Genomic DNA, 11437 nt, shown 5'->3' with positions numbered 1-11437 from the left:
TCCTCTTTGTTTCTAGATAAAATTTTATTATGATCCTCCATTAGTTTAACGCCCCGTTCAGCGGTATCATTGACCACCTTCAGTCCATGTTTCAGTCAGACTACTTATTACTCATAATAACTTCTTTTTCCGATATTAGAACTATTTTTACCACGTTTTTATTAGCTCGCTTTCTTGTTCTTCTGTAGATTGGAGCGTATTAATGAATTTATTTATATATAATATCTCTGTCAGTTATGTATACATATATGAAAAAACTCTTCAAACAAAAGTTGTAGTATATAAGGAGGTGGATATAGTATCAAAGAAAAAAAATTTTTTCAAAGTCATTATTTAAAGTTTTCAAGGTCACGGATGTTTTTTCTATCAACAACTGTTTATGCTATATATGGATTCTTAAAGAGAAAAAAGACAAATTCAACGATATATCATAACGTCTATTTATGTCATGATTTAAAAAATTCTCATTTTCCATTAAAAACTCATTTTCCCATGATCCAAACGGCCCCAAAATTTTTCTGGACCATTTTCTCAACATTTGTCACAATTCTGGTTTACGGGACCAAAAAAATTTCATGGTCGAAAAATAAGGTCCACCTTAATGTTGCATATACGTAAATTACGAGAAGCAGTAAAGAGTGCTTAACGTCGAAGAAGAAAATCCGGGTAACTAAAACTTAATATGTACTACATTCCACGTTATTAGAATAATTGTAGTTTAATTATGATATATTTTAAAATTGATATAATTATATCAACATTTTTTATTTACACCTAAAAACGCCACTGTCTCGGAAGGAAATGGACATTCGAGAGAAGCAATGAAATTAGAGCATCATTGCGAAAAAAGATGAGTTTGGAATAACCTCAATATACATTTTATGAAATTCTATTATAATTATAGTTATGACTGTATTTTTTAATAAATAAACTTGTGTATGCTAGTATAAAATCAATTTATATATATTATACAATTTATTTTATTATTTTTTTGACAACTAATAAATCTACAAATTGATTCATAAACTAAAAAATACTTCCTGCATTTTCGTATTCTCCAATCAGTCCAAATAAATACCATCAACCTGTTCTCGATCATATACCAATTTTTATTAATGCAATTATGACAGTAACAAAACGTTTCTATTTAAAATGAATACATATTTTGAACATAGTTTTTACATTTTTAATTTTTTGGAAGGTTAAAAAACGTAATTAAAAAAGTAATGAAAAATAAAAATTAAAAAATAATCCCCGCTGCACGGGGACTCGAATGCTAGCTCCAGATTGCGATTTATACCAGGGGGTGTCGACTCCCATATGAAAAAGTGGACACTAATTTAGTTCTAGTTCGGTACCCATAGGTATGGTGGCAGCACAGTAGAGACCAAAGAGTAGGGATACAGCAGTGTGTGGATCACACGCACACCTGACTCACACATAATGAACCTTGCATATACGTGTAATCGTATTCCTCTATTGATGGTTACTAATTTATTTTCAGGGAAAATTAATTGATAATATAACATATAATAATATAACATATTTATTATTAAAACTACATATATATACTACATACATAGTAAACTATACAATAATAAACAACGATAATGAAATATATAAAAATTATAATAATAAACCATAGTAATAATAAAATAATATAATGATATTACCTTTGCCTTTTTGTCCACATTACACAGCTGCATTTTCAAAAATAATTGCTGCGCCGGATTTAATTTGCTGTACTTCTTTAAGCCATTGTTCTTTATGAAATTGTTGGCCGTTGCAAGACGCCTTTTGAAGCTTTTTAGTTTCATCACATGGTTGTATTGTCGTCTCTTCCATGCTTCGGCAACGTTGCGAAATTCTTCGGCTCGTGGAGTTATACTGGGTCGTATTTTCCGATGTACATTTTTCCTTTTCCGTTTAGTTATTCTAAACTCTGCTGCAGCTGCTTTATCCTGTCAAACATTATTAGCATACACTTTTATTGTTAATATTGGGTCATTCCATCCTATCTATTACCTTAATATACATACCTCTTCTTGAAGATTTAATGCAGTATTATCTTCTGGTAGCTCAACACACATTTCTTCCCTTAAATGTGTATCCAACATCTCTGGAGCATTCTTCTTATCGGACACATGCTGCTTTTCAGGCAACAGCAAACTGGGCACTGCATCCTCTCGTAATTTGCGCCTGACTAACGTTGGGATGACGTCGTCTTCTTTGAAATGCAATGCGCATATACGAAGATGTTTCAAATTCTCGTTCAATAATTCGTCCACTTGTGGAGAACATATAGCCTTCTTCCATTCCAGTACTCGAACTGGATCCTTCGGGAAAGAATGTGCAGGAACCTTTCCATTGGATTTACAATCAGGTACTACACATGTATATTTTGGCATCCTGTAGCTTCCAAGTCTGTCTCGGGTACCAGATTAATCTAAAAACACAAAAGAGAACACGAGAGAACAAGTTTCTGGTTTTCACTGCGGTGCACTTGAGTGCATTGAAGTGAAAACTAGATATACTGAAAGAAATTTTATATTTTGCTGTATTAAATAGTATGAATAAATAAAATATTATTAAATTATTTATTCCACTATATATATATATATATCAGCAAACTTATATTTTTCTTTCAGTATTTTGGAGTAAATATATATACAAATATAATTGATATAAAATATATATAATATAAAAATATATATATAATATATATATATATATATATAATAAGTATATATAAATGATAAATATATATATAAGAAAAATTGATATAAAATCGAAATTATCCAGCGTTGACTTGTCCGACTTGGTCTGACTCAGTAACAGTTGAAAGTAAGCGTCACCAACCGTCAAAAACAGTCAAAAAACCGCCAAATTGCCGCCAAATGACGACGCGCATGCGCGCAAGGCAAAGATAGGATTTCCCCACCACCAAGGCACTACTGTGCTGCCACCATACCTATGGGTACTGAACTAGAACTAAATTCGTACCCATGGGAGTCGACACCCCCTGATTTATACGCTCGACGGCTCGACAGCCAGTGATGCCGAAATCGTGGTACTGTGGTACTAAGCCGTGGTACGAGACCCCCCCACTATGACCTACCGTTGCCCCTACTGGCCTTCTCCAACTCGCTCGCGCGCTACACTCACCAACGTACCTCTCATATCCTAGGAGAGGTACGTTGGTGAGTGTAGCGCGCGAGCGAGTTGGAGAAGGCCAGTAGGGGCAACGGTAGGTCATAGTGGGGGGGGTCTCGTACCACGGCTTAGTACCACAGTACCACGATTTCGGCATCACTGTCGACAGCCGAATTTCAGTTTCGCTTCCGCCGTAAAGCAATACAACATGGCAACATGGCAAGTGCTAAAAATAGATTGTGGCTGGCATAAGCGCACAAGCAGCGCACACGGATATAGTAAAGGTACGCTGGTGAGTGTAGCGCGCGGGCGCGTTGCTAACACGATACAGTGTCTTCTGTGTCCATATATTCTGGCTCCATCCAGAGAAACAGAAGGCCAACGACGGCATTTTGTCGGTGAAGAAGACCACTGAGGAGATTCTCGTCGCGATGCATCGGCGAGAATGCGAATTATCACGAAACTATATCGATTATTATTAAATGTTACATTCTCCGCCATATTTCAGACGATGTTTTGGCATTATTGTGGCACTATTTCGAATTTTTAGCGACGTGGTATATCAGATCACTGTAACTTTCACGTTATCCCCGCGCCCGTTGTGCCCGGTTACCGGGCTCGCTGAATAGCACAGGGGCTGGCAGTCTTTAATAGTATCTCGTCGGTGACAGATGTCGTCAGATGTGCTAACAGTAAAGTGGGTTCTGTTTCTTGCTAAAGATGATGTAGGTTCTGTTCCATGCTAAAGATGATGCAGGAGCTGTTCCAGGCTAAACATGATGTAGGAGCTGATCCAGGCTAAGTACTAGAGTAGGGGGCAGCACTATATGGGCACGGCCAAAACCCGGGCGTGAGCATGGTGAGCACCAGTGAGCACTCTCATATACTCTCTGTACATAGATGCGTTACTGTTTTGGACTCGCATACGCGAGAAATCTTGCACAATATTGCAAAATATCTCACCACTGGTTATACGTTATACACATAGAGTCCATATCTTGAATCTTGACAATTGTTGCACTGTATATGTACATACTACAATTCGTGTAATGCTAACAACGCAAATCACATAAAACAATACAGCGTAACAGCACTCTGCTCGCCTAACGTGCTTCCACCAGATTCCAGAAGCCGCACACTTTTGAGCAGACCAGTACAACGTGTACAAGTACTTTTTCAATTCACATTTATAAATTCTTAAATATTTCTATACAATATTTTTTATATATCTGTTTATTATGTAGACAGTTTTACATTTCAACTGCAGATCAAATTGTTTTTAATTCGTTGAATCGTCGATACGCGCGTATGCGAAATCAATATAATACGAGATATGACGAGATATCTCGTAACCTGGCCTCAACGTTCAGTTTGCTTATATGTTTGTATACAAAATATCTTGTGACTTGTACGTACGCAATACGTAAACATTGAATTTATTATTCTTTAATAAATGATTTATTTTGTAAAAACTGTGTTTGAAAGTTGTAACCTATTTAAGTAACCTATTGTATTTAAATACACAAAGCGTAAAATTTGAAAGTCGATAATATAAGTTGAGTAATATATCAATACATTCCCCCTAATTCAGGAAAAATGAGTGAATACAGCGTTGTAACGTCAGATTTTCTGAATTTATCTATTACTAATTCTAATCAGCAATATTACGTAGAACGAAGATTTCAGAAAGGTATAACAATCGATGAATTTAAGGTAAGAATGTTTTATATGATAATTTTCATTGTACTATCGCTTTTATTATGTACTAATTCGTTATTACTTTACGGCAGGGGAAATTGGAGCTTATTACTGGGGCTAATCCAGCTACAATGGTAGTTGAAGTATTTGATAAAAATGATAGATTAGTTTGCACGTTAAACAATGGACAACAACTCTTAGGATCGTATCCTATTGACGATGGAATGCGAATACATGTAAAATAAATTTGTTAATACTTACTTATTATTACTGGACAGCGGATTTTATGCATTTATGGCAAAAATGAATAGGTGTAATTTGAAAGAATTCGTTGGAAAAATTAGAAAGAAAATAAATTTCTATTTCACACCAGTTTGTTGCAATTCAGCTGGAAATTTTCTATTTTGCATAAAGATCCGCTGTCTAATTATTACTAAGGTTTTGTATTTATTTATGGATAATTACAACAACAACGATAATATATGTACATATTGCATTTTAGGTAATTGATAAGTTTACACGTGAAGAATCAAATTTAGATAGCATCGACAAATTCGAGATATCCGAAGAAGAATATGCTAAAAGAACAGGTAAAACGCATAAACATTTCTACAGGGTGGCCTACTAAAAGGTAACCAAAAATACACACAGAAATTATTTGATAAAATATACTTTCCTAATGCTTTAGATACTGTAAAAGCATTCTTAGAGAAAAATAAATTAGGGAAATATAACAAAGAAAAAGCAGAAAAGAAAGCAGAAGAAAAAAGACAAGAAGAAGAGGCTGAGGAAGCACAAGCTAACTCATGTCATGTTGGAGAACGTTGTGAGGTTTCTGTACCAAACCAACCAAAAAGACGAGCTACTATCATGTATGTTGGTGAGTAGTATAACTTGTGTTCACCTATACGGTTTTTTTCTCTTATTTACAGTTTAGAAACATAACACATTCCATTTATAGGTAAAACGGAATTTAAGGAAGGTTGGTGGATTGGTGTAAAATATGATGAACCACGTGGCAAAAACGACGGAACGTAAGATTATAATGAATTTTATCTTCTTCTATAATTTTATGTACATGTATGCTTAATTTGTCATAACTGATATTGCAGTGTCAATGGTACAAAATATTTCGAGTGTTTACCAAAATATGGTGGATTCATAAAACCAATGCATATAAAAGTAGGTGATTTTCCAGAAGAACTATTCGATTTGGACGAAGAACTTTAAAATATTTAAAATATTTTATCAATTTTGCCTCAAAACTTACGAAAAATATCAAATTAATTATGCACTAGACATTTAATATTTTCTTCATTTCATTACATCTGGTCTCTAATTAACAGGATGTGTTTCTCGAGTCTAAAAATATTAACATAAGGAGAGAAAATTTTATAGTTTGATTTTCATAAAATTAAAACGCGTAGTTAATAAATTGTGCTTACAATTGTATTATGAAGATAAATAAATATAAAGAAGTTTATAAACTTTAATTGTTTTATCAGCTTCTGTTGTAATCATTCTAGTACCAGACATGTCAAATGTATAATACTACTCAATGTAAAAGTACTCAAGCTTTGCTATCCATTGAACCAAGTTACAATGGCGATTGTAAGCGTTACAAATTATACCTTATAAAACACATAGAACTGTGTACTATTGCAATTTACATTAAATAGTACAGAGATTATGTAAAATTTACCCTGTTCTCCAGTTCATAATTATTTGTACTAGAAACTCCAACACTATCAGTATTTACTGCGAAATAATTAACTAAGGTAAATGCACCAGTAATTGACCTGGTATCAGTAGTTGACCATTTTTCAGAGTGTAATAATCTTTCAATAAAGGCGCGATAGATATGCTGCACCATCTACCGACCCAATTCCGAAACACTTTTACCTGAATCTCAAACCCTGAAGAGCCTGAACAAGCCTGAATCTTTATCGTAAAAATCTTGTTAGACCTAGACCTTAGACCACATACACTTATAGACCCGGCTTCAGATGCGCGGCCTATACGAAGCGTTGAAGCCTACCATGGCGGCCGGGATATAAAGAGTGAGAGAGAGAGCCTGTTGTGGTCGTAATGCGCTCTCTTTCTAATTAACGAGTTGGTGTTGGTGTTGGAAACGTACAAATACATAATCCATGTACCTATAGATATACTGACTTATATATAGGATACGTAAATACCCAGACAGCACACCGGCTCGATTTTAGCCGGGCCCTGTGCACAAAATGGCGCGAATTTCATCTGCAGGGGGCTCGAGCCCAAGGCCTGCCGGCCGGGCCGGTGTTCGGCCGATTTGCAAGATTGCAAGGGTGCGGGATTCGCGTTCTCATTTCGTGATAATACAAACACGGGTTTTTTCAGTAGTCAAAAACGCCAGATAAAGGTCAATCTAGGCAGCAATCGCCCTCAAAGGTCTTATTTATTAACTTATTATACTTTTGTCGGTAAAAAGGGAGACTGCTACGCATTTGCACAGTACTGCCACATTGATGCGACCCGCCCTGTGTCGCGCATGCGCGAGAAAAGTTGGGCTCAATGGAAGCACTACTGATTGGCCACATTAGTGTGATACCGTGCTGCCCTCTCAAAAACAGGCTGAATCCCAGCCCGGCCGGCAGGCCCTGGGCTCGAGCCCCCTGCAGGTGATATTCGCGCCATTTTGTGCACAGGTGCCCGGCTGAATCGGCCTGTCTGGGTCTCGACGCAGCTCCAAGCGTTGTGTTTGCCTGTAACCTCCCTGATAGCACAATTGACTCCACGGGGAGTGACGAAAACGCGCATAAGTTGACTCCACTTGGACAACCTGGAACCGTCTGGATGCAGCCCACGTGAAATGCAGCTTCTGCAGTCTAGCTGGAACGCCACTCTATCCTGGATTCCGCTTCCCCGCAAGATGGCACCACGGTCGCACTGATTAATGCGGCGAATGCCGTTATACAGGGCAGCGCCGTCGGTAAGGGCAGATCGCACTAATGTGGCAGATGTCGATAAAGTAGATTTCTATTGTACAAATATGTAGCAGTTTCCCTTTTTACCGACAATACTGATTTTTGAATGAATATTCAGTCACATGCAAGGAGAGAAAACGAAAAAAAAATCTGTGCAAAATAAAAATTCTCTGCATCGATTGCAAGAGATGGAAGCTAAGATTAAAATGTCAACATGCAAAAAAAGACAAAGTGTCGTACAAGGGACAAGAAAATTTACTTTTTCTTATTTTTTAATACACCGCAGGGAGTTGGTAAAGACACATGGACAATGACACAAGGAATATATATATATATAATAAATATTATAATTTTTTATTATTACTATGCTTTATTATTGGACGAACACCTAAATATCTCTTCAGGTTATTGTGATGCAAAAAATATTTGTTACGTAATGTGCACGGTGTGCCAGATATTTGGTCCATTGACACCATGCACATTACGTAACAAATATTTTTTGCATCACAATAACCTGAAGAGATATTTAGGTGTTCGTATTTAAACGGAACACCCTGTATATTGTGATTATTACACGTTGTTGCCTCTGCTTCCCAAAACTTGTGGCCCGTAGCACGTTCTGGCATAGGTGGGATACCTAAAAAATACAAAGAAAATCAGTAATGTACAATATATGCATGTGTGTTGAATGGCATAATTAGATATACGTACCACGTGAAAAATTAGAGGTCTTCCTCTTCCCCGGTTGCCGCAGCTTCCTTCTCCTCCTTCCCTGGATAGCACATTATATTTATCCTCCGTTCTGTAAATTAGATTTTTAATTACACAGTGAGTAAAGGTGAGTATTTAATCTTCTTCGCTTATTGCTCATCTCAACGAATTTTCTAATTTCTGGTGCTACAATTACAAAAGGTCTTCTGACGTTTTTCATCAACTAATATACCTAACTGATTCAAACATTGCAATGATATTTATAAAAAATCGATTAAAGTTGAACTACAAACAAAAGAATGTACTACCAGAAATAAAAAAATTCGATGATGAGAAGCAAGTGAAGAAGATTAAATATTAGGTTGTCCCAAAAGTTCCTTCCGCAATGCCTTTCTTTAATATTGCTAAATAAATATTAGGTTGTCCCAAAAGTTGTTTTTCGATGCATGCACATAATGCAAATTCATATTAAGAAGTACTAAAATATTAACATAAAGATTATCGTATTGTTTGTATTTATTTAGCTACATTAAAGGAACACAATGCGGAAGAAACTTTTGGGTCAACCTAATACTTGCCTTACTGAATTGGTTTAAGCCATCATTTTGCCGATTTAGAATATTGCTAAGCTAATTCTAATCTGAATGGGCTAAAGCTGAATTGTGTTGGATTTGTTTAAAGTGATAAATGATAATAATGATAATGAAAAGAGAGTGATAAAGTGATAAAGAAACAAACAATTTACTATTTTGGACTCTACATTGAAGTGAACATACTCGCCCCGTAGCACCTCATACGTGATGGCAAATGGCACTGTCGCGTGGTGTGCCGACAAGCGTTCTCACGCTTTTTCACGCGAAGATTCTGGGAGACATTTGAGCAAAATGAAACCGATCAACCAATATAAATATGTACAAATACCTTCCGTTCTTCCTTCCTTCCACGTAGTGCACGTAATCCAAGTAATCCACGTAATCACATAATCCAAGCAAGTCAATCTAATAAATAGTCAAATAGTCAAATGCCGCAACGCAGACCGCACCTGCGAATGTAACGTGTAACCACAGAGCGAAGCTATGTAAATATATCTGTGATTGTGTCAAGAAAAACGCTGCATGTCACAATTTCAAAAAATTTCAGTTTATGCATTTATTGAACTTTATAGTGTAGGATTAGGTATTTACCAGAAAAAACGTCACGAAAATCAATTCAAAAGGCTCGAAAAAATAATACAATTTAACCAATGTCCTTGTCAAAGCATTAGTGATCAAAACTTTAAACGACAATATCTCGAAAGTGAAAGTACAATGTGACATGCGGCGGCGTCCTCCTGACAACCACAGATATTACGACCGAGCTAAGCGAACGAGAACTTGCGAACTGTTGAGAGTTGAGAGAATAACTGAAAACTGCTGAAAACTGAACGGCAGTTTCCCCTTCCCTGACGTATCGTCGTATCCGTGAGCGGTGTCGACCGCGCTTGACCGTGTTGGTGCATGTTCGATTGCACGCGCGCTACACAACAAACGTACCTCTACCATGTCCGTGTGACTACCTGCTCGACCGAACGCGTCGGCGACGCGTTCCTTCGATTTTCACGTTGCCGAAGTTTCGGAAGCATGAGGCGAAAAGTCGGAATCTGGAGACGGCGCGCATTTGAATCTCGGGCACAGCACGCGGCGCGACGCACATTTTGCTATAACTTTTGATCTAAAAGAGATATCGAAGAGAAATTAGGCCTAATTTTTTTTGAAAAATCGGTTTTAACGATGTAAAAAGAAATATATTTTGTATTTTTTAAATAATGTTTTCGTTGATTCTTAAGGTATAGCCGGAAAAGATGGTCAGAAGTATCCAACCAAATTTGTTTTTAGTCACGTCATGTTCAACAGAAAATTATGAAAAAATTCATGAATATTCTACCGAATAGCATACACTACTGAGATTTTTTTCAAAATTTTTGGTTGCAAAATCGATTTTTAAACAAATCGGAAAACATAAAATTGCCGATTTTATGTATATACATACATCAAAGTCTTCAATTGACCACATTTATATTGTTACGTTAGTTGTGTCTCATCCTGATTATTAATGTGTATTTTTTCAGATTTTTCGGATTACGGAAACATGTTTTAAAAAATTGAAAACCTCCAAAAATTCCAAGAAAATGCATGTTTTGTATTGAAGTGTTAGAGACTCCAGTTTTATAAGAATTCAGTACTTGGATATTATTGAAGCAACCGTTCTTAATTTTTTTATAATTTTTTAGAGGTTGGGTAGCCGTTAACAAAACAAGTACATATATACGGCTGGGAATCTTCTGGCCCCGAATCGAATCCCGCATCTATAATCGTTTTGTTCGGTAAATACTTATTGCTTCGAGTTTTAATGAAAAGTTTAACCAAAAACATTTTTTAATTGTCTACATTTATTTTCAACTTAAAGAATTGATGCAGTTCGCGCTGTCGACTTTCGCTGTCCACTTTCTGTAATTGAAAAAAAAGAAACACAATTTAAGTTATGATTGCGAAGTGCAGAATGGTTTCGAGGTATTCGAAAATACCGCTACAGGTGGTCCCCTGTGTATCTATATCTTCGAGTAACTAATTACAAATTATGTATCTATTATTCGTGATCCGAAATTTGTATCTAGGAGAAAAATTAAGGGCAGATTCGGAATCAGCGCAAAAAACTCTATAAGAATCATCCAACAGTAATTGTTGAAGAAATTTGGTGTTGCGGAGACTGTAAATCAAATGGGAAACTTTCTTCCAGCAGATCTATTAATGGGTCTATTAACTTTTTTCCGTGTAACATTTTGTTTATTGTCTCGTTTCTTTGTTATAATAAATGGAAGCTTATGTTAATTTGTTGTTCTTCATTCTTTAATAAGCCCCTTTTAATTTCCCATC

The 11437-nt window shown here is 36.1% G+C and overlaps 2 protein-coding genes and 1 long non-coding RNA gene across 5 annotated transcripts; 1 reads left to right on the top strand and 2 right to left on the bottom strand.

The window, feature by feature from the left end:
* Positions 1 to 1073: 1073 nt before the first annotated feature.
* On the bottom strand, positions 1074 to 2641 carry LOC143216915 (uncharacterized). The gene is made up of 3 exons (XM_076440497.1): positions 2040 to 2641; positions 1674 to 1961; positions 1074 to 1489 (listed from the first exon to the last, which is right to left on the bottom strand). The coding sequence occupies exons 1-3, from the start codon at positions 2406 to 2408 to the stop codon at positions 1487 to 1489; spliced, it is 660 nt and encodes a 219-aa protein (XP_076296612.1). The 5' UTR covers positions 2409 to 2641; the 3' UTR covers positions 1074 to 1486.
* A 1374-nt stretch (positions 2642 to 4015) lies between these two features.
* Positions 4016 to 6231, top strand: Tbcb (tubulin-binding cofactor B). Of its 3 annotated transcripts, none has more exons than XM_076440473.1 (7): positions 4016 to 4321; positions 4745 to 4866; positions 4944 to 5087; positions 5354 to 5441; positions 5540 to 5731; positions 5813 to 5885; positions 5964 to 6231. In XM_076440473.1, the coding sequence occupies exons 2-7, from the start codon at positions 4750 to 4752 to the stop codon at positions 6079 to 6081; spliced, it is 732 nt and encodes a 243-aa protein (XP_076296588.1). In that variant the 5' UTR covers positions 4016 to 4321; positions 4745 to 4749; the 3' UTR covers positions 6082 to 6231. The 3 variants fall into 3 exon arrangements, with proteins under 3 accessions (XP_076296588.1, XP_076296586.1, XP_076296587.1); XM_076440471.1 differs by having other exon boundaries at positions 4398 to 4866; XM_076440472.1 differs by having other exon boundaries at positions 4016 to 4561.
* A 1933-nt stretch (positions 6232 to 8164) lies between these two features.
* Positions 8165 to 10047, bottom strand: LOC143217415 (uncharacterized). The gene is made up of 3 exons (XR_013010804.1): positions 9447 to 10047; positions 8526 to 8616; positions 8165 to 8451 (listed from the first exon to the last, which is right to left on the bottom strand). It is a non-coding gene; the product is annotated as an uncharacterized LOC143217415 (long non-coding RNA).
* Between the last annotated feature and the right edge of the window lie 1390 nt (positions 10048 to 11437).

This window comes from Lasioglossum baleicum, chromosome 16 (assembly GCF_051020765.1).
Source record: "Lasioglossum baleicum chromosome 16, iyLasBale1, whole genome shotgun sequence".
NCBI lineage: Eukaryota > Metazoa > Arthropoda > Insecta > Hymenoptera > Halictidae > Lasioglossum > Lasioglossum baleicum.
The sequence above is the reverse complement of the archived record's forward strand: the minus strand, read 5'-3'. Positions and strand labels throughout refer to the sequence as shown.